This window comes from Euprymna scolopes, chromosome 2 (genome assembly GCF_053919585.1).
Source record: "Euprymna scolopes isolate OS-2025 chromosome 2, ASM5391958v1, whole genome shotgun sequence".
Lineage (NCBI taxonomy): Eukaryota > Metazoa > Mollusca > Cephalopoda > Sepiida > Sepiolidae > Euprymna > Euprymna scolopes.
The window spans coordinates 192,266,290-192,289,626 of NC_136483.1; the positions used below are offsets into that span (position 1 = coordinate 192,266,290).

General features: G+C 34.2%; 1 protein-coding gene across 2 annotated transcripts in view; it reads right to left on the reverse strand.

The window, feature by feature from the left end:
• The window catches only part of LOC145300413 (cytochrome P450 3A14-like), a 90,927-nt gene that overhangs the window by 10,956 nt on the left and 56,634 nt on the right, over positions 1-23,337 (reverse strand). For both annotated transcript variants that reach the window (XM_080144482.1, XM_080144481.1), the window contains exons 7-10: positions 21,211-21,359; positions 16,541-16,665; positions 13,914-14,034; positions 2,928-3,085 (exon numbers count right to left, since the gene is read on the reverse strand). In XM_080144482.1, the coding sequence (XP_080000608.1) occupies positions 2,928-3,085; positions 13,914-14,034; positions 16,541-16,665; positions 21,211-21,359 (553 nt within the window). The remainder of the gene's footprint in view (positions 1-2,927; positions 3,086-13,913; positions 14,035-16,540; positions 16,666-21,210; positions 21,360-23,337) is intronic.

A 23,337-nucleotide genomic window follows, 5' to 3' on the forward strand; every position in this document is an offset into this window, starting at 1 on the left:
TCAAAAGAAGAGGGGTTCCTTTGACATCGTCAACCATCTTTCCAAGTTATTCATAAAAGTGCTTTTCTATCAAGATGGCCACAATGAGGCTTATAAGTATCAGGCCATTTGTCAGTTTCAAGATATTTTTTAGGAAAAGGAAGCAGTGGTTCATAGTGTCATACGCAACAGAAAATCAACACAAATCCTGTTATCAATCTTTTCTGCAGCCTATGTACTAAGTGGCATTTAGTAGTTGGTTTGTTGCGGATTCAAAAGGTTGGAATCCAGCTGGTTGAGAGATAATTGCCGGTTTAGCAACTGAGGCCAAACTGCTCAGGATCAGCTGCTGAAACCGCTTAAATGGTTGCATAGCAGATATATCGAGCGGAAACTCTTTTCATGTGCAAGATTTTTGTCCAGTTTTAGAAAAACAATAATTTTTTTCTTCCAGATCTTTGGGATGTTTTGTGTCAGCATCTGATTGTCCATAATGCTTCATCTCACCTGGAAAATATTATTTAGTCCAATAGCTTCATTAGTCTTGAAGCAAAATGTAGAAGGAAAAAATCAGGAACAGGTAAGAAATAGTCAGTTTCGTCCTTTGAAGAGATTTCTTAGCTGTAATAACAGTAGAGAAAGAATAAGAAGGAGACAGAAAAAAAAAAGGCAGAAGAAAACTAGCTTCTCACAGATTCGTGGTTCGTCACAAAGAACAATCCAACCGTCAGAACCACCTACGCACAATCTGCAAAACACTCACTGACTGCTTCTCAGCCTCCTGCCTTTATAGCGGCCGGGAATTATATATTTGCATAATCGCGTGAGATCACGTGAGAATTGCATGGGGTCAAAGCCAATAAAAACTCATGGACGCCATCTTGGAACTCTCTTCCACTCGGCTCACAACACAACAAAAGACATATCCGGGGTAAGCTCTTTATTTCCCTCCATTTTGGTTATTGCATATTACCTTTCAGTTTTACAACCTTGCATAACCCCCCCCCCCCAAATTATAAGCGACTTTATAGCCGCCATTTCCCATTTAGGTGGCACCAATCAGAATTACCCACTCCATAGAAAATAGACACCCCACAAACCGTTAAAGTAAATTACCACGCAGCAACAATACACCCCCTATTTAACTATAATACATATACCCCTTAATCTCAATACTATGTTAAAGACCATATATATCATACTATATATAACAACCTTTCCCTTATTTATTTAGAATTCAATAAAGCTTCCCCCAACATTCTATAATTCCTCTTAATACTTTTTGTCCCTAATGAACCTTATGCTAGACGTCGCATCTTCCCCGTGCTAACTAGCACCTTCTCTACTCTTCTGATGAGAAGTATTAGGTTTCGAAATGCCCTGGCATAAAGAGTCCCTTCTATCCCCCAAATTTTTCCTGTATTTCATTATTCAATAAATGATCCATTCTATATCTACCAATATATAGTTTTGTGTCTTCATTTCATACTCTTGTTGTCCTACTGTATAAGCTCCAATAATTATTGTTGAGCTTGGCATTATCCGAATAAGTCTCCTTTTCTGGAATTGAACTTTCTCTTTTCCTTTACATTAAGCTATATATATATATATATATATATATATATATATATATATACATGATAGTTGTATAGTTTGGTTTCCTACAAGGAGATCCACTGTAACCCATTTGTTTATTCAAGATAGCTCGATGGATGACAGAGCAGGTATATAGTATGTTCTGCCATGGAACTACTTCAGATCAAAATATAGACGCTTAAGTCCTAAAATGAGAATATGCTGAGATACCTTGACCAGATTAGATTGTATCTCCATATTCCTTTCTTTGCCGCACCTTTACCTCCTAATCCCAACTAACGAACTAAACACCCCCTTTAATTTTAAGTCACACCCAGAAATCTATTTTATATATAAAATGAATGAACCTTAATTTTGGTTTCAGTGTCGTCCCTTTTTTTGGTCTGATGAGGTGGGTTTCTCTAAATTGAGATTCCACTGAAACATGTATGCACATATAAAAATTATTGGTTATATATGCACATACATGTTTAATTGGTTATATATGCGCATACATATTTATGGCCACAGGGGAGACAACCAAGCAAAAACACTAAGCAAAATTCATCCCAAAGTAGCTGAACACTGAACAACTGGCGTTTTTTGGCCAAGTAAACCTCTGGCTGGCTTTGGTGAAGCGTGGTGAGATGACAACAACTACAGAAGGCAGTAAGTGCAGTGAATGCAATCAGGAGATTCAGAGTTTCTATCCGTCGTGGTTACCACCTAACGAAGGCCAGAGGAGAAGTTAGCCGAAACGTTGTGAAACAACTCTGCAAAGATGAAGATAATAGTCTGCAATAAATAAAAATTAATAAATAATACTCATCTCAATAATGAATTCCAATTAAAATAATATATACCATTCGGTACGGGCCTGACTATGGAAGATCAGATAATAAATAAACATGAATTTATAAGACCAAAAAATTCAACATTGATCGTCCTTCATGGCCCGTAGCTTAGTTGATACAGACGTTGAATCTCTACGGTTCCAGGTGAGAATTGTCTGAAGATAGCAGTTTCAATCCTACCCAAAGCCGGCCAGAGGCTTACTTGCCCCAAAAAACGTGGTAAGACGACAACAACTACAGAAGGCAGTAATTGCAGTGAATGCAGTCAAGAGATTCAGAGAACCTATCTGTCGCGGTTACCACCTGATGAAGACCAGAGGAATAGTTGGCCGAAACGTCATGAAACAACTAAGAAAAGATGAGGATAATAGTCCGCAATAAATAAAAATCAAAATGGTTTTCTATTTAAAATTGGATTAAATATGTTTATAAAAAGATTATTTTATCAATTTTATCCAAATTAATTGATTTGCTTTTGTAATATTTACTTGGAATTGTACAGATTTAATAAGATTTTACCTGCCCAAGTTGTTCTTGTATTTCTTGGCAAAGTTTGTCCTGGACATCAGGGTTCAGTGATATACAATAGGAAAAATAAGAAAGTGTGGATGCTGTGGTCTCAAATCCAGCCACCAAGAAGATGATACACTGAGCAATGATCTCTATATCCGTTAAACCTGGTAAGAAAATTCAAGAAAAAAATATTGATTTGTTACAAAATAAAAAATTAAAATTTCGTTAAAAAAGTATCAGTTAAATCAAGTTTATTAGTCAAGTCAAGAGTAAATGCCTGACTCTATGTTATGGCCTGAATAAATTTGACTCAAACATTTGACAATTACATGACAGAAATATATATATATATATATATATATATATATATATATATATATATATATATATATATATATATATATATATATATATATATATATATATATATATATATATATATATATATATATATATATATATATATACGGCATAATCACGTTGACATACCGGTTCTCGCCAGATTACCGAAGTTAAGCAACATTGAACCTGGTTAGTATCAGATGGGTGACCATTTGGAAATTCTAGGCGCTGTATGTGCTCTCCACTTATCTTGCCATTTGTTCCAAGTCGTCCTGTACTTCACTTGCCACTGCTATTTAACAATGTCGACTCAGGAGAGGTGTGGTTGGAGATTGTGCACCTCCTGCTACAACAATTTCATATGCAGGCACCCCTTTGTGGGTATCCATAGTCTATTAAAGACTGAAGGAGCCCCTTTTTTATATATATATATATATATATATATATATATATATATATATATATATATATATATATATATATATATGTATATATATATATATATATACATATATATATATATATAAACATAGTCATCCACATACAGTACTGTTTCGCTGTTTGACAGCTCATCAGTGCGGCTAGACAGGCAACTACCTCAAGCCAGGATTGAAACCCGACCTGTACGACAGTCAAGGCTCCTAACCATTATGCTAATCGGCGGCTACTGTGCGAGTCGTGAATTAACGATGTTTTGACATCGTCCGAAATACCTAAGCTCAATTTGTTTACATAAATATATATGACTACTTCATTTAATCACATAAAATAATTTACGAAAGTATAATTTTGTGGTAAACTTTAAGTATTTAATTCAACAGTGGATGTGCACATATAAAAACTCGAGACAACAACAACTCTTCACATAATCCTGACGAATCCTAGCGTGGATAAAACGCGGAATATTCTGTGTAGCTTAATTGCCATATATATTTTATAACGTACTGCCATATATATTTATAACAGCAACTGTTTCGGAGCACAAAATCGTTCATTTAATTATTATGAATCAGTGGATCTATTCTGCCCTTAACTCATCTGAAGAAATAGCAACTATCAATCCATTAAAAGAAAATAAAATTCATTTGGGAATGATTACAAAATCCGAAAATTGGAAGAGAAATTGCAATTACCTTTTATCTTATCTTTTATTACACCATTTTGAATTTTCAAGCAAAGTAATTAAAATTTAATTTCCTTATTAATAAATTGTATTCATTTTATATACTAAAAAAATCTATTTAATATTTTATTAATTTATTATTCAGAATTAATCTATATATATTTGCTTAGATAATATTAATAATTGTAATATTGTCGTGGGGAACCATACTCCAAATAGACTAATCCATCGTCCATATAAATTTTACACATCCCAGGAGGGGATCTAACTCCAGAGCGCCCCTTCTATGCTCGGTGAATTACCCACACTTTTCGTTTGTAAACTTTCCATTTTTCATGTAATACATGTTTAAACTGTTCTCCGTTGTTCTGTCCTTCTTTGCGGCTACTTGCGAGCCATAACACAGACGACATTGGATTCGAGAAACATACTCACGTCTAAAACAGTGTTCCCAAAAACACTGACAACATTGGATTCAAGAAACATACTCACGTCTAAAATAATGTTCTGAAAATATTAACGACGTTGGACTCAAATGTTTATCACGCTTAAGAAAGTGTTTAGCATAACACTGTGACTGAAGTACTGGCGGAAACATTTTAAAAAAGCAGATTAACAACTGTGTTGATTTACGTTTAAAAAAAAACAGATAAGTATGGAACGAAAAGGAGTTGGAGAAAAAAAGTTCATCGCCACTTAAAAGGTAAATCTTTACTTTGTAAAAAAAAAATGTTCGTCACTGTTTTTCTCTACTAAAAGTAATTCGTTGCTTTATTTTTTTCTTTCCAAAGAGAAATATACACTTGATTTTTTTTTTGTTTGGACAATGAACTGTTTTCCTAGATTAATATTTTTTGGCTTGTTTTATTGTCCTGGGAGAATAAATCAAAGCGTTTTGTTAATTCCAACCAGACAAATGTTTTTCTAACCAGACAACGAACGTTTTGAAATTTCTAAATCCAACCAGACAAAATGGACGAACTAAAATTAGCGTTAGCACATTTAACTAAGTTACAAATTGAAGCGGCAGAATGTCAACAACATACAGAGAATAACAAAAGGAATTTCAAAAACAGGCAGCCGAACTCAAAAACATGCGGCCGAATTACACAAACAATGGACAGAATGTCAACAACGTACAGAGGACCATCAAAAGGAATTACACAAACAATTGGCAGAAAGCCAACAACATACAGAGGAAAAACAGACCGAATTACATAAACAGTTGGCTGAACGTCAATTACGAACAGAGGAATTACTAGCAGAAATTGTGAAGAATGATGCGTACTCTGAAAGCGATTTAGCGTTTTCCCAAAATACAATATGGTCCACAATAGATAATTTTAAGTACGAGGAAGATGAAAAATCATTCGCAGCTTATTTCAGAAGATATGAAGACTTTTTCAATATCGACTGCTGTAACTGGTCTGACCAGAAGAAGACCAGACTGCTGCTACGAAAAATTAAAACGGCTGAACATGATAAATTCGTGGATTACATCTTGCCACGGGAAACCGCGGATTTATCGTTCAATGAGACGGTAAATTTGTTAACAGCACTGTCCTCCCCGAAAACGTCTCTTTTTCATAAGCGATGGAGATGTTTGAATGTGACCAAAGATGATAATGACGATTTTGCCACGTACGCAGCAGTAGTGAACAAGCATTGTGATGACTTTAAGTTGTCTGAATCAACAGCAGACAATTTTAAATGCCTTGTTTTTTCACAAGGTTTAACCTCGGGAAAAGATGCGGAAATCAGGCGCAGAGTTCTTACGAAGTTAGAAAACGAACCGAACTTAACACTGCAAAAATTGACTGAGGATTGTCAACCAGTTGAAATAATTAAAAAAAAAAAAAAGATGGGAGAAATACCGAAGCAGGCATCGCAAATATAAAACAAAAATAACTCAGAAAATACCGTCGAAACGGTACACAGAAAATTATCCCAAAAAGTTGAGATACCCTTGCTTCAGATGTGGTGGAAAACACTGGGTCAAGGATTGCCCATTCTTAACAAAAAGATGCCTTATATGTAATAAAATCGGACATAAAAGCCCTCACTGCAGGAAAAATCAGAACAAAAGCCGGGTATGTCAAACAATAACTAGAGATGTCGTAGATGAAAACCTACGCAAATACGTAACGGTCAACATTCTCGGCAAGGATATCAAATTTCCATTAGAAAGTGGGTCGGATCTTTCAATAATAAATTTAAAAACGTGGAAGAAATTACAAAAACCGACTATGCTAAGAACCAACAGAACGGCGACGGCCGTCAATGGTACGAAAATTAATTGTGAGGATGAATTAATCATCAACGTCACGTTGCTGGGAAAAACTAAAAATGTATGTATTCAAAAAATAGTGAGAACTTGTTTGGTTGCAATAGCATGGATGAATTTCATTTGTGGGATCTTCCTATATCTACATTTTGCAAAAAAATAGAAAACCATCCAGCGGAAACCGAGAAACTTATAACCAGTTTTAAAAAGAATTCCCAAACATATTTTCTCCTAACCTTGGGAGATGCACTAAAATGGTCGCTGATTTTAAGCTACACAAATTAATAGTGGGCTTCGCTTAATTGCTATGACTACGTCATTTTATCACATAAATTAATATACAAAGATATAATTTTGGGCCTAAATTTTCAGTATTTACTTTAACAGTGCTCAATACATAGGTAGAGCTAGGTAGTAAGTTATGAAAATATATATAGTAATTAAGCTACACAGAATATTCCGCGTTTCATTCTCGTAAGAATTCGTCAGGCTTATAAGGTCAGAAAAACATCGCTACCATCGGTTTCAAATCCGATATAAGGGGCCTGTTAATGTTTGACAAATATTGGATTCTCTATCCTATAATAATAATAATAATAATAATAATAATAATAATAATAATGATCTGCAAAATAGAAATTTTCAGTTAAAATTAAAACTGCATGGAAAATATTGAAACATCTATTTCTTCCTTCTTTCACTCTTGGCCCATTTTTTTTTTCTTTTGCTCATATATATATATATATATATATATATATATATATATATATATATATATATATATATATAGAGAGAGAGAGAGAGAGAGAGAGAGAGAGAGAGAGAGACAGATAGCCGCTGCACTGATGAGCCATAGACACTGTGAAACACGTATCCGTGGAAATTTTGGGTTAACCTGACAAAAAAAACTTTTATTTTATTTTATTTTTTTTTTTTAGTTTTTTTTTTTTATTCAATTTTCACCCCAAACAAGGCACAGTGCCACTTTGAAGCAGGGGGCTACTGTCAGGGACTTAATTAACGGGGTCATTATGAAGGGAGATGAGTAGAAAGATGTTTGTTAACATTACACTTGAACTTCTGCATATCATTGCAGTTGGGAAAGCAGAATCCCGGAAGGGAGTTCCAAAGACCCGCAGTTCTGGGGAAGCAACTATTGGAGTAAAAGGCTTTCTTGCACCTGGGGATCTCTACTGTAAAGGGATGAGACTTAGTAGCTTGTCGGGTTTGTCGGGGGTAGTTACGTCGGGGAGGTACAAGTGTTTGAAGTTTGTCAGAGCATTCACCATTGAAGTATTTGTAGAATAGGCAGAGGGATGCAACATCTCGTCGATGGGACAGAGGCTGAAGCCTAGATGACAGTTCAGGACCTATCAGGTTGGCGACTCTCTTTTGAACCCTGTCCAGGAGCGAGAGACAAGCAGCAGATGCACCAGCCCAGATGTGACAACAGTACGCCATACATGGGCGAATGGTTGCCTTATAGAGGTATAGGATACTGTCAGGCGTAAGTAGTTTTCTAGCACGGTAGAGGGAGCCAACCTTCCTTGCAGTAGCCTTGGCAATGCTCTCAATGTATCTATTCCAGTTCATATTCCCTGTAAACGTTAGGCCGAGGAGTTTAAAAGAAGTACTTTCAGGCAATGTGTTCTTGGCCATTGCTATTGGTGGTAGAGAAGGTTTCTTGTAGTTATTGAAGGAAACAAGCTTAGTCTTAGCAGCATTGAATGTGACCAACCATTTTTGTCCCCATTCCACTACGGATTGGAGGTCATCCTCTAGTGTTTCTGCCATTTCCTTGGATATGTGTTCATTTGTTTTCCCCTCATATCTGTTATAGAGAGTGGTGTCATCGGCAAATATACCCATCTCCGAAACAATTTTATCAGGGAGGTCGTTTATGAATATCAGGAATAATAGAGGTCCAAGGATAGACCCCTGAGGTACTCCCGCATTTATGTCATATTGTTTGGATGTACGACCGTCGAGGACAACTTTAATTTTTCTATTACTTAAGAAGGATTTAATTACATTATGAATTCTTCCAGTGATTCCATATGATCTAATTTTCCTTAGAAGACCATCGTGCCATACCCTGTCAAAAGCCTTAGATATATCAAGGGCCACCGCTCTACCCTCCCCTGTTTTATCCAATGAACGGTATATACGTTCAGAAACTACAGTTAAGATATCTGCTGTTGAACGGGCTTGCCTGAATCGATATTGTTTGTCAGTCAGGAGTTTAGCAGCTGTTAGGTGCTGGACTAGGGCTTGATTAACTAAGGACTCAAATATTTTGGCGAAAAGCAGGAGTAGGCTAATGGGGCGATAATTTAGTGGGTCAGTTCTTTCACCAGAATTCTTGAAGACTGGTACCACAGAGGCGGTTTTCCAGCAGTCGGGAAAACAAGATTCGTTAAGGCATTTATTGTAAAGTTTGGACAGAACTGGAGCAACCTCGGCAGAGCATTTTTTTAATAGCACAGCCGGGATGAGATCTGGTCTACATGCTTTTGAGGTGTCTAGGTTTTTTATAATAGCATTTACCTGAGAAGGGGTGATTTTCAAACCGTCTAGTGTGGCGTCTGTTCGCAGAGGAAAATCAGGGAGTGAGTGGTGTACCGAGTTCAGTGTGGAGTTTGAGGCAAACCGACTGGCAAGCAGATTAGCCTTGTCAGTTGCCGTGCAAGCAACCTCATGATTGTTTGATAGTGGGGGAATAGTTGACTGTCCATTATTTACTACGCTGTTGTAGATTTTCCAAAAATCCCGGGTTCCTAATTTCTGTGCTTCGATGCGTTTTCTGGTGGTTTCAGAGTAATCTGTCTTAGCTGTCTCTATCACTCTCTTACAATTATTTCTAGCTTCTATAAACTTCTGTTTATTTGAGCTGGACTTATGTCGGTTGAATCTTGACACTACACTAAAGCTCAATACAGAATCGTACAGTCACATAAACCCAATTTAAATCTTTTCTATGTTCACAAGTTTTCTAATCATCCTAGTTCTATTAAAAATCCATAGTACCTTCTGTCTCTAGAAAAATTTCTTCACTCTCCACATACAAAAACACCTTCTACCAAAATTCAACCTTCTTCTGTAACGCCTTAAAAATTCAGAATATAATGAAAAAATAGAATATAACCATAATAACCAGATTACCAGCCGTCTAACATCCGTAATTACCCATAATTTGACTAGAAATAAATCATACTCCAGAAAGCAATCTACTCCGATGAATATTAACTCTAATACAACTGTCTTACCAACATAACTCCACCCAATGCAATAATCATAACAAGCTAAAACCCTGCTACCGTCTTAAAGTAGCTTAGACGACCCTCTTCTCTTTAATGCCAAAAACTAACTGCAATTCTAACAATAAGCAAGGTTGCCAACTCAAAAACGATTGCATACAAAGGGATGTCATACATTCATGTACTGTTACTGAGTTACCTCCATAAAAACCTACAATAGTTGCAAATAATCCTCCCATGATAAAAAATCTCCCATCCGTCTACTACTAAATATAAATCCAATTAGTGAATCGACTGATCCACCGATCGTTTCACTCACAAATAACTACGTCACAACCAACAACACAAATAATAATATCAATATTGATGAATATACTAACGATGATAGCGATAATAATAGCAATATTAACATTAATAATGATACTCCACCTCATTTTTCTCAAGATACTTATAATACTCAAATTACACGTCTGAATATAGATCAAAATATCACAGTACAAATTGAATCTACTATTGCTAATTATAACAACCCTGAATTAAACCGTAATCCAACCTCAAATCCTAACAGAAATTCACATACCATTAACAGCACACGAACGCCAGGTAAAATATACACTTATATTGGCGCTACTTCAACGTTAATAGACAATTCTTCCTTTAATAATGAAATGATTGATAATAACCAGGGAACTTCCAGAAACACTTTAATTAGAAAACTTAAATCTAAAAATCATCCCTTTTTCTATAAATTAGGCTAGTCTTAAAAAGTCTAAGTGTTACACTCCAGGTTCTAAGTCTTGTCACCTCTGCATATTTTAAGCTATAAGTATAATTACTTCCCCGAAAGTATCAACTTAATTAACTCCAAGAGCGAAATTATTTCCCAATGTAAACATAAGAAAAATTCAAATAAAACCAATTCGAAATTACTTAGCTCACTTCTTAAACCTACAGCTATAAATTTAATCAATATAAAAGATTTCTTCTATTCCTCCCTTTTTTTGTGAGACTAAAGAACCTTGTGCACTAGTTTTTCCCCTTTAATCACACGTTTTTCCTATATTATTTCACATTATTTTCATTTTTATTCTATATTTTTTATATATGTGTGTATATGCATTTATATATTTATATATGGGTGTATGTGTATGCATACATTTATAATTGTAATTTATAATTCTGCATTACAATTAATTATATTCCTGCCTGGGTCAAATTTGATCCTTTCTGACCTACATCTATCTATTCTAAAAATAGATTTAGAAAGATGACTCTCTACCTGCCTAATTCCCTTCTTTCTCTTCTGCCCCCCCCCAACTATGTCTATCTCTCTTTATCCCATCTCCTCTTGGTTTTTTTAATATCCTTTCTTCCTTCCTTTTACTCTTATCTCTCTTTTTCATTTTTCTCTCTTTTTCTCTCATCACCCCTTTTCCTGATTTCATTTGGCATCTTCGTTTAAACAACCTCCATTTTCTTAATTCGTTATTTAAAAAAAAAAAAAAAAAAAACGTTGCATTTCTTGACTTCTCCACAACCTGGTGATTTTTCTTGAAGCTCCAATTTGCCCTGGACATTTATATTTATATTTTCGTTTCCTCATGGATTACCAATCCATTTCAGATTTTTCCTGTTCTGGATTTTACCATCTTTCCCTTGGATTTTTATCATGTCCTTTTTCTTCCTTTTTCCGTTTCTTGCTTTCTCAATCCCCTTGAATTCAAACTGTCTGAAACTATTAAATGACTTTTGTGATGCAAATATGATGAAATTCATATTGTTTGTTTCCTATAACATTGCATTAACCTGCAAAATTTATTGTATATTTTGCAAACCTCTTCCCTCTGATAAGAAGAATTGCATTCTTCGAAACTCCATGGAATAAAGTTTTTCTTGATTTATTTGTATTTCTTGTCGAATAATTAAAATTCTGTATACTTTCCTTATAGCTTTATGAGTTAAAAAATAAAATGTAATAAATTTTCAATATCAGGATTTTTATTATATATATATATATATATATATATATATATATATATATATATATATATATATATATATATATTGTTACGACGTATCCCAATCCTACTGGGGACGGTAGAGATGGCTGACGTAACGAAATATATTAAAAAAATAAAGCTTCCCAGGTTCCTTGATAATGCGTTGTTATGGGAATGGGACAACCGTCCCGAAGACAACAATAAAATGAAATGTACTGGACAACGAATTCACATAGGAAATAACGAGGACAAATATCGTCGAAAAAATAACAGACTTTTATTTATATAAAAAAATAAAATAAAATTCAATTCAAGAAAAGAAAATTAAATATGCCTAACTAAATGAAATGATTCAAATTCTACCGAGAGTAAAATACATTAACAGTCAATGTTCACATAAAACAAGAAATCGTCTGCTCAATTAGATACAGGTTCTAGGGTGAGAGAGAGATGTTGGAGAAATGAAAGTTTTGATTGAAAAACTCACTTAATGTCCTTTAAAATGCGACCTTTCTTTCGTCTCCTTTTTTTATATATATTTCTTTCCTGTAAATTGTTTATGTTTGATTACGCGCGCGCAGGTTAATTTCCATATTTTTGTCCTTCGGATGATTTATGTTTCATTACGCGCGTGCGTGTTAATTGCTCCAAATATTCGTTTCCGAAGATCATCGAAGTCCTTGATTTATAGTAAAAGTTACACTGCTCTATGATTCCTTCCTTCGCTTAGTTCATTCTTTTATTCAGTCAATATTTTAACTTTGCCCGCTGATCATCGGCTGGTGTTGTTGATATTTACCTCCGCGACGCCGCTACCACGTCGTCACCGGCTTCGCCAACCCGACCTTCGCTGACTTACGTCTTATCGCTTTGAAGCGCGAAACTCCACTACCTGCTGACAACTTTCTCAGGCCCCTCTCTCTATATACGATCTACCTCTCTCTCTTTCTCTACACAGTTTCTCTCTCTTATTTCTCTCTATCTTTCTTTTCTCTTTCCTTTTACACTCTTTGTTCACAGTATCTGTCTCTCCCTTCTCCTCCTGTTCGCAGGTCTCCCCCCCCCTTTTTTTTTGTTTTGTTTACAAAATGTGATCGAGCAGACGTGAATTGGATCCTTTTGGCGCGAAAAATGATACATATATCTTCTCTCGGCTAAAAATCAATAAAACAATTTATTATACATTTTTAAAAAATGTATCACAATATATATAATAGAAATTGGATTTTACTTGTGCAAATAGAAATTCAATTAACTTTCTTGAAGTTATATATTTGGATTTTACCGTCACTGGATTATTTATCTTCCACCAGACTATCCATTCACGTGTAATCACCTTTTTCTTCACCATATTCCCTCTGCTTCACTTTTTTGTTATCAAGTAAGATCTTTGACTTACTTGTTGTTTCATCAAATACTTTTGCATGCTAATTCCTACCCTATGATGAGAAGGAAAGTATTTCTTCGAAACTCCGCGGATTAAGGACTATCCACTTATCAAGTGTTTCCTTTTCAGATTAAATATGTTTTGAACTGTTTTTCAAAGTGTTTTAGCATGTTTTATTAACTGCTTGCTCGTATATATATATATATATATATATATATATATATATATATATATATATATATATATATATATATATATATATATATTGAATAGACAAACAGTTTTGAAACAATCCCCAAGATGAAAATATTTTATTAAAAACATCGTTCAATTCGGAATCAGGAAAATATTAAAATCGTCCCATTACTAGTAAAACTTTTGAAATCAAATAAATAATGAATTTTTTTAATAAATGAAAACAAAATTTCTCTTGAAAAGTTTTAACTGTTATTAAAGGATGAAAAAATGATTGTTTACATTTTGTTTTATTTTAAGAGACATTCTCTTAATTTCTTTCTTATAAGCTTTTCAAATAACATATTTCAAACCCCGTCACTTTGCAAAAGAATTATTTTATATAATAACCAAATTGCTTTTACCTCTTTTTGTTCTCCAGTCCGTTAGATTTTCCAATTTGAGTTCTTGTTCAGTTTTTTTATCCATATTTTCATGGCCTTCGAGTTGAGCATTCAACATTAATTGAAGCAGATCTTTTCGCCCCTGTGATTTAAAATTACAAATTATTTTTGAAAAATACATTTCATTTTATATATATATATATATATATATATATATATATATATATATATATATATCTATAAACTTTATATTATTAGTCCTTTTTTTAACCAAGGAAAAAAACTATATGTTTTCTTCTTTGATTAACTAATGAAAGGTCTCTGATGATTTGTTTGGTTTATGCTTTTCAATGAAACACGTGTAAGAAGCAATAATTTAAACAATATAAATGTGAATTAACTGTATATTCCTGTGATTTTGAAATTTTTAATAGAGTTGTATATGCCCTGAAAATGTAAATTCATTTTCATTGAGCTTAATAAACCATTGCAATTTTAAAATAGCCTTATCGAATATATACATTATAAGCGTACATTTTTTAAGGAAAACGCATATATATATATATATATATATATATATATATATATATATATATATATGAGAAAAAAGAAATTAAAACTGTACGTTGAAATTTATAATCAAAATTTATTGTTCGACTGAATACTCTAAAAAAACAATTCACAAGATCCTTATTCTGCAGAGTTTCAAAGAATGCTATTCTTGCTATTCTTCTTATCAGAGGACAAAAAGAAATCAGCAAATTATATTTGTAGAAAATTTCTGTCGTCTAATGAGAAGAATAGCAAGAATAGCATTCTTTGAAACTCCGCCAAATAAAGATTTTGTTTTTTGGAGTATTCAGTCGAACAATAAATTTTGATTGTAAATTTCAACTTACAGTTTTAGTTTTCTTTCTCTTATAATAAGCTCTACTCTCTATTGCGTATTGAGTTTTTTTAATTCGGTTGAGATTAAATTATCTATATATAAATACTGGTATTTATATTAGATCGAAGTTTACCATTGCGTATATCAGGTAAACACTACATCCTTTTGGTTTCATTCCTTTATATATATATATATATATATATATATATATATATATATATATATATGCTAGCATTTCAGCCCGGCGTTGCCCGTATGTTTGGATGTGTCTGTTGAGCAAAAAAAAAAAAAAAGTAGTAGTACGAAGGCAGGCTCGAACACGTTCCGCGAAGGAGGAAAAGAACGGGAGAAAATTTGACGTCTATGCTGTTACGACCACCGCCAAACCGGAAGTGACATTTTTTAAAATTAAGGCTAGACAATCGAAAGAAAAGGATTATTTTTAAAAATATCGGCGAAAAAAGCGACCCCTCCCCTTAGAAGAGGTCCCAGTTTAAGGTGAATATATTAATGTTTTTAGCCAATTTTTCGATATTTGTCGTCTGAAAGGTCGGATTTGAAAACGATACTGATCTTAGTAAAATCCGTCGCCTCTGTCGAAAATTTTAGGCAGACATGCAAACATACGTACATACATAATTTATACATTGGTAACTAAAAACCGATTAGAATGCTTGCCCTATCTCTGAATACCCTTTATGTAAAATTTCAAATGTTTAGACTAGAAATTGTCTGAGTAATTTGGTAGAAACCGCAGAGGTCAATTTTTTTAACTTTGATCCCTATTATGACCCATTAACATTTATTGTTTTGGGCTCAAATCAAGTTATTAAGTTAGATCCATGCTCAAGGAACCTATATCTAAAATTTAAAGTGTTTAGACTCAAAATTGTCGGAGGAGTTTGGTAGAGTTCTCAAAGGTCAAATCGCTGAACTTTGACCCCTTCGTAGCCAAATTTCTGGCCGAAAACCGATCACAAAGATTTCCCCAAATCTCAGTACTCTGTATATCAAATTTCGAGTCTGTAGACTAAAGATTGACAGAGTTGTTTCGTAGGGAAATCTACACACACACACGTTCACTTTTATAGATATATAGATAGACTTTCAATGTTGTTTTAGTGCTCTTCTACAAGCAGGTTTCAGTACCAAAAATGCATATGGCCATCACTATATTTTTTAATTTTAAATAACTTATTAACTCTTCTACATAATTTTATATGATATCATATATTGAAGATTGCCTCAGTATACTTTACTTTCATATGTAACGTTATTTTTCATAAAATTATTTATCAAATTATTTAACGCCTTAACAACATAAGTCTTTGTAAGGAACAATGCAAGACGGTGCTGGTGATTTGTTTTTCCTAATAACAAAAGGCAATTTGTTCCTTTAAAAATGTTTTCAAATGTTTTTTATTTAACTTTTATATTAAAATTTTAATAGTGTTGGAATCACTCTGCTTTTTATATCATTATTGTAAATGTCTGCACTATAATGATTTATGGAATCAGTATTTTCTTAAAGAAACTTAAACAAATTACATTTTTTTTCATATATTCGTAGTAGATGTCACATTTTTTTTTATTAAACTCACAAGTTTTACTAATTGTTATCAATATAATGGCTAATAGATCCCCAGAATATGAAATTAAGAAAAAAATGATAATTTTTAGCAAAAATAAACAAACAAAACAAAAAGGATAACACATTGAAAATTAATGTTTAGATGTATAAAAGAATGGAAAGTCTTACAGCGTTGTTTTCTTTTTTTCTTTCTGCAACCAATTCTTTGCAAAACTCAATAAGATAACTCATATTTGCCAACAAGGTGATAGGTTTGAAATTGTTCAAAATTTTGGCAAGTGTAGGAAAAATAACTGAAATTGAAAGAAGGACATGATGAATTAATTTTCGTCATTTTATGTTGATTCCCATGCATTAGTCAGTTAAACGTCATCTCCTTTATAATCTAATGCATTATAAAATTATCTCCCCTTATTATAAAAAAAACTCTTCAGTGACGTCATGTGTGAACGTTTTATCCCAGGCATTCAGACAAATAGAAAGAAATGTAACAGGCAACAGAAAGAACCTTTCACCATGTACAAATATTAATCATAAAACAGTGATTTGTTTATAAATAATTTGGAGCTAAGATTAATTTAAGTTCACCTTCGTTTTGTTATTAAACTGCCACAAAAGAAACTTGCAGAAACCAAATCTCATACAGAAAATAGCTCCAAATGAAGACAATCATGTCACCACTACATGTAGGGGTCGACGGGTACATTGGCCGAAGAGACTATGTAAAACTTGGTATTTCTGTTGAGAAAAAAAAAAATTTTTTTCCTTGTTTTCCTTTTTTTTTCAAAAAAAAAAAAAAGAACGTTCTATTACAAAAATTTTTTTTAAAAATGATGCAAATATTCCCCAACTTTTCATAGGAAAGTAAGAACTTTTTTTTCCATAAAAATAAATAAAATAAGATGACATTTTTATTTTTCGCTATCTGTTATGCTACTTTTTTCTCTGTCGGCTTTCAGCCTAAGCAGGGGGTTATGTAGCAGAAACAAATGGAATTTTTTTCTTTCGCAAGTCAATGCCTCTCCCCTGTGTTATTTGGCCACATACTGACCAATAAGGGGCCTGGCGCATTGATCCTTTCTCTCCCACAAGGAAATCGGACAGCTTCCGGTTTAAAGAAAAAAAGCTCTACCTTACCAAAAGATACGCCAAGAGGATCGGACCCTTTTTCTTAGCTCTCTCTCTCTCTCTCTCTCTCTCTCTCTCTCTCTCTCTCTCTCTCTCTCTCTCTCTCTCTCTCTCCACTTCTGTGTTATTTCATCCGGTATCGACGATTTCCACTGGGAATAACTACCGTGATTGCACCAGGTAGCCAGCGTCCAGCTTTCACTCAGGAATAATATCTCCCTGTGAGCATTCGCCTGAATAAACCTTTTCTTTGTTACATTTATTGAAGTTGTGTTCGTTGTTTCAGAAGAAACTTTATTATTATTATGTTCTTTATTATTTGTTATTTTCTTAAGTTGTGCCCTAAAAGCACAAAACCCTAAAAAAAACGCTGAAGTTTAAATGAGAGCAAAACAAAATAGCGTACATGTCTGACCGAAACCCGATTATATAGATTTTCCCAAATCTCAGTACCCTGTATATCAAATTTCGAGTCTGTTGACTAAAGATTGACAGAGTTATTGCGTAGGGAAATGTACACAGACATACACACAGACAGACACATGGACAGACAGACAGACACGTTCACTTTTATAGATATATAGATAGATTGTCTTAGAATGAAATTACAATCCTGCGTTTGAAATTTTTTTAAAAAGCTAACCGCTTGTAGGTGCTATGATTCTCTAGATGAAACAGTTTCTCGTTTTATAGGCATGCGAGGTGCGGGGTTGGGGGAATATAAATGTCAGACCTATTTATACAATGTTAAAATCTAGTATACATTTAATAAAACAATCAAAATGTGAATTACAAACTGAAATAAAGATAAAATTAATATTTGCATCAATAAAGAATATCACAAATTCAACCACTTATCTGTATTACTCTAGTGGCTCATACTGGTTATGTATGCACTTTTATGCGTGCAGCTAAACTTATCAGAAATTCATTCATTGAAGGTCACTGATGTTTGCTTAATGACACATCTGCCACTGACGGCAAAATCGGCGAAATGGCCACACCTCTTTTTAGCAAAGTATGATCACCAAGCAGCATTGTATATCTGAAACCGTCGGGCTTAGGTGGTCGTGTGACCACTCAAATGTCCAGAATTGCCACATTATGAGGAGTCAGTAATATCGTAATATATTATGATGTCCTAAAACCAATGGTTTTCGAGTCCATCTCATAAAGGTATACGATTGAAGAAGCCAGATAAAGCGTCCCTATCAAGAGAATTGGTCAACCAACTTCTCCAGGACAAAAGAAATGTAAAATGTGATGCTCAAATGACAACAGTTGATTTCATGGCACTTGTACGTAGACTACCAATAAAAAAGATGGGCATTGAAATATTTGTCCAATTGGCTGTGACTTTATCCAAAATCATTTTCGCTACTACAGAGGAGTCAACAAGAATAGATATTATTTTCGATGTTTATCAAAAATCATCGATCAAGCAAATGAAACATACAGAGAGAAGTTCTGAACAAATTAGCATTACCATTAAGTCTGACAATCAGAAGGTACCTTTCGATCTAGGTATGTTCTGGGCCTCAATATTAAACAAAAAGAGGTTCCAAGAATACTTCTTCAAGTGGATGCTGCAAAATATTGTATCAAATAAAGAATCTTCTTTGGTGGACTATATGGTGGTGAATGTAAAAAACTGTGGGCAAAGAAAGATCACAGAACTCTCAAGCAACCAAGAAGATGACAGAATCATGTTCCATATTAATGATGGTGTAAAACATGGTTTTCAATCGGTCCTAGTTGACTCACCTGACACGGATGGTCTCGTAAACCTCATCTTCCATTTCAAGAAAACATGGGAACTACAAAGAATTGAAGGTAAAGCTTGGCAACACGAAGAACAAGAAGACTGTGTCTGTTCATCTGTTGGTTGATCAACTGAACAGCAATTTGGTGTCGTGTTTACCAGCAATTCACACATTAAGTGGGTGCGACAATATCAGTAAGGTGGGTTCAAAGCTGGCTGGTCTGAAGGCTTCAATGGATCTCTCTCTATTGGAAGAGTTTGGTGCAGAGGAATTGTCGCCAAAGATGATAAGTAATGCTGAAAAATTCCTTGTAACTATATTAAAGAAAACTGACTGTTCAATATTTGATGAGCATCGATGGGAGCAGTACTATAATTCTAGGAAAGAAACATATCTTCAGTGCAGATAGTGGTTAGAAGCCCCAAATCCTGTAATAATTAAATTAGATTCACTCAAGTTTGGATATGAAACAACAGAACTTGACATAATTCCTGTGATATTGCCTGTACCATGCAGATCAGATGACTTACCGCCTCGATACAAATACCCAATGTCATGTAGGAATACAAAGACATGCACTTGCGGAGCAAAGAACTTAAAATGTGTGGTGTTTTGTGGTTGTAGTAAGGTCACAAAGTGTCAAAATCCATAAAATTAAACAGAAAAATATGGATAATGAACATACGTAATATAACAAAGATCAGAGTGCAGTACGATGTGCGATGTACAATGCAGAAATTAGTTTAATGCAAATATCTTGAAAACCATTGGTTTTAGGACATCATAATGTGGTACTGACTCCCATAATGTGGAAATTCCAGACATTGTGAGTGGTCACATGACCACCTAAGCCCAACGGTTTCTGAGATACAATGCTAAAAAGGGTCGTGCCCATTTCGCCGTCAGTGGCAGATGTGTCACTAAGCAAACATTAATCAGTGACCTTCAATTAGCAGATTTCTGATTAAGTTAAGCTGTACTCATAAAAGTGCATACATAACCACTATGAGCTACTCTAGTATATAAGAGTATTAACTTTGGTCAAAATCTGACAGTGCCTTCTTTAATAGTTTTTTTTTTTTCAATTATCAATCTGCTATATTTATTGGAGACATTCCAATACAAAACATATCTAAGAAAACTCCCAGACATATAATGTACATTTATATGCAATTTCAAAATAATCGGTCCAACCGTTTCGGAGTTCATATGGAACGAACTCACACACGCACATGCAGGCAAAGTGCTTTTTATACATAAGCAGAGATATACATTTGAAATTTGAATGAAATTCTTACAGTATTATGTTATTATTCGATTATTAAGATAACTAGATTTGCAACTTTTTGAGATTTGTTTTTTGTTCTGTGTTTCAGATTTTTTTAGATGAAGATTGGTTATTCATATAATTTGATTCATTGGACTACTGTTCTCATCTTGGCTGTGATTTTCACAACGTTTCGGTCGATATAACCTCCGACCTTCTTCAGGTGTATCTTGTCAAACTCAGGAATGTTTCTGTCGACCTCTATCCAGCCATGGTTGACGGAACAAGAGCACACCATCCCCATGAAGTAAATCCAAATTCGATAAGATACACCTGAAGAAGATCAGCGGTTATAACGACCAAAACGTGAAAATGAGATGAGGATTGGTTATTCGTATTATTTGGATTCATCGGACCTCTATTCAGTCGTGGCTGACAGAACAAGAGCACACTAACCCCCCCCCCCCCCTGTGAAGTAAATAAAGGGTCCCGCTCGAAATTCTGTCCAAATTCCCGAGTTCAACAGAAACGTTCCCCGAGTTCGACAAGATACACCTGAAGAAGGTCGGAGGTTGTATTGACCGAAACCTTGTGAAAATGACACCCAAGATGAGAACAGTAGTTTGATGAATCCAAATAATTTACTGTGTTGTTCTGTGCTTTGCTTTTTAATTACTTACTTGCCAATCCTTGTAGAGATATTAAATATTCATTCCCAAAAACTTTACTCGCATTTTTAACAACTGGGTTGTCAGGGTCTGCCTGTGAATCTACATTAATTCCGAATCCAGTTGATGCAATAACATCCATTGTGAAACCTGAAAATAAACTGGAAAAAAAAAAGAAACAAAAAACTGATTACAAAGTAACAATGCTCTTGTTGTTGGATACAAGACACGTTTTATGGTTGAGTCTATATATTGAATGTTATTATTATTGTAGTCTTATGTAAGAAAAGCTTTACAGTTTAGTCTGTTTATTATATATTGAATATAGAATATACCAGCTTAAACCAGAATAAGAAAGAGTTCTCTCCGCTTCATTGAATCTTGTAGTTTGATCTACAAAAAGCTTTAAACGTTAATCTATCGATTACACATTGGAGTCTAGTCTGTAGTGGAATCGAGCTGTAAATGGATTGTAACATTTAATGCTACTAAGACTAAGCTTATTTCCTTTTTCAATTACAAGCAACCTTATCAATGATTAATTGCTATGACAAATAATATGCTTCCTGAGAGCTCATCGTTCAAACTCGTTGGCTTAACATTCACAGGCAACATGAATTTGAATAAATACTTTGAGGGCATTGCCAAGGCTGCTGCAAAGAAGGTAGGGTCCCTTTATTATGCTAGAAAATTACTTACACCTGAGAGTATCCTATACCTCTACAAAGCCACCATTCGCCTATGCATAGAGTATTGTTGTCACATTTTGGGCTGGTGTATCTATCACTAGTCTCTCACTCTTCGATATGGTCTGAAAAAGAGTCTGAAATCTAATAAGTCCCACACTATTGACCAAGCTCTGTCCCATCACCGCAATGTCGCATCCTGTGTCTGTTTAACAAGTATTTTAATGGAATATGCTCTGATGATCTCACAGTACTTGTGTCCTCTTGTCGTATATACTCCTGACTAACTTGACAAGCAGCAAAATTCCACCCCTTCACTGTTGAGATCCCTAGATGCTGGAAAGCTTTCTGCTATAATAGTTTCTTCCTGTGAACTGTTAGATTTTGGAACCCCCTGCCTGTTTATTTTTTCCCTGAGTGTACTGATATGCAGGTTTAAATGTAATGTAAACAAAAATATTGCTACTTAATTCTACACAATCCTTCTTAGACGTGATCCCAAATAGTAGCCCCTTACGTTCTAAGTGGGAATGTGCCTTGTTAGGGGTGGAAAAGTATTTTTTTAATTAAGAAAATTAAGAAAACAGTCCCACTCTCGAATCATAATTAACAATTTTCCATAGCATGATGCCAACTCAATTGTTTCTCTTTTTCTCTTGCTGAACACATGATGTGATCTCGGCAGCTTTACCTTCCCATCCGTTTGTAATCTAAGTAAAAATTCACTGACGCTGTAATTTGCCTTAACTTAAATGTGTGCTCTCAGCTGTAAAACACTCAACTCACTGTCCTCCTCAATTCATCCTTCTTAATGTAGCTATTCCACTTACATGCAAATTCATGACTTTATATTTTTAAACCACACTATTGACAACAGAATTAGTTTCGACTGCTGTTGAGACTGATTGAAGTCCAGATTGAAGTCTGAGTTGCATTACAACTGTTTGTGGCAGCACGTTGAACGAATGGATTGATAAGAAGATTCATACAAATCTTAGTTGAGGGTAACCAAGAAAAAGGCTGAAAAAGAAGAGTTAGCTAAAAAGAAAAATAATAATAACTAAAACAATGGTACATTAAGAGCGATATAAATGGAAAAATTATAGAATCTTACGTAGAAAATCATTTTTTACCGTCATCTAGTATAGTTCTGACTCTTTGCTATTGAGGCTGAAGATGCCGAAATTGGAGTCAGATCTGCATTCCGGCTGCTTATGATGTATAAATAAATGTCTATTCATCTCAGTTGAAATTAATCGAAAAAAAAAGCCAGGATAAAGAAGACTTGAAGTGACGTAGTCAAAAATTATCTAAAACAATGGCTCATCAAAATCGACATAAACGATAGAATTTCATGGAGAATAACTTTATACTGTCATGGCTAAATTATAACTCACATCTGGTATGAAAAAGACATGTGAATCGATGAAGAAGAAGAGGAAATCAAGGAGTC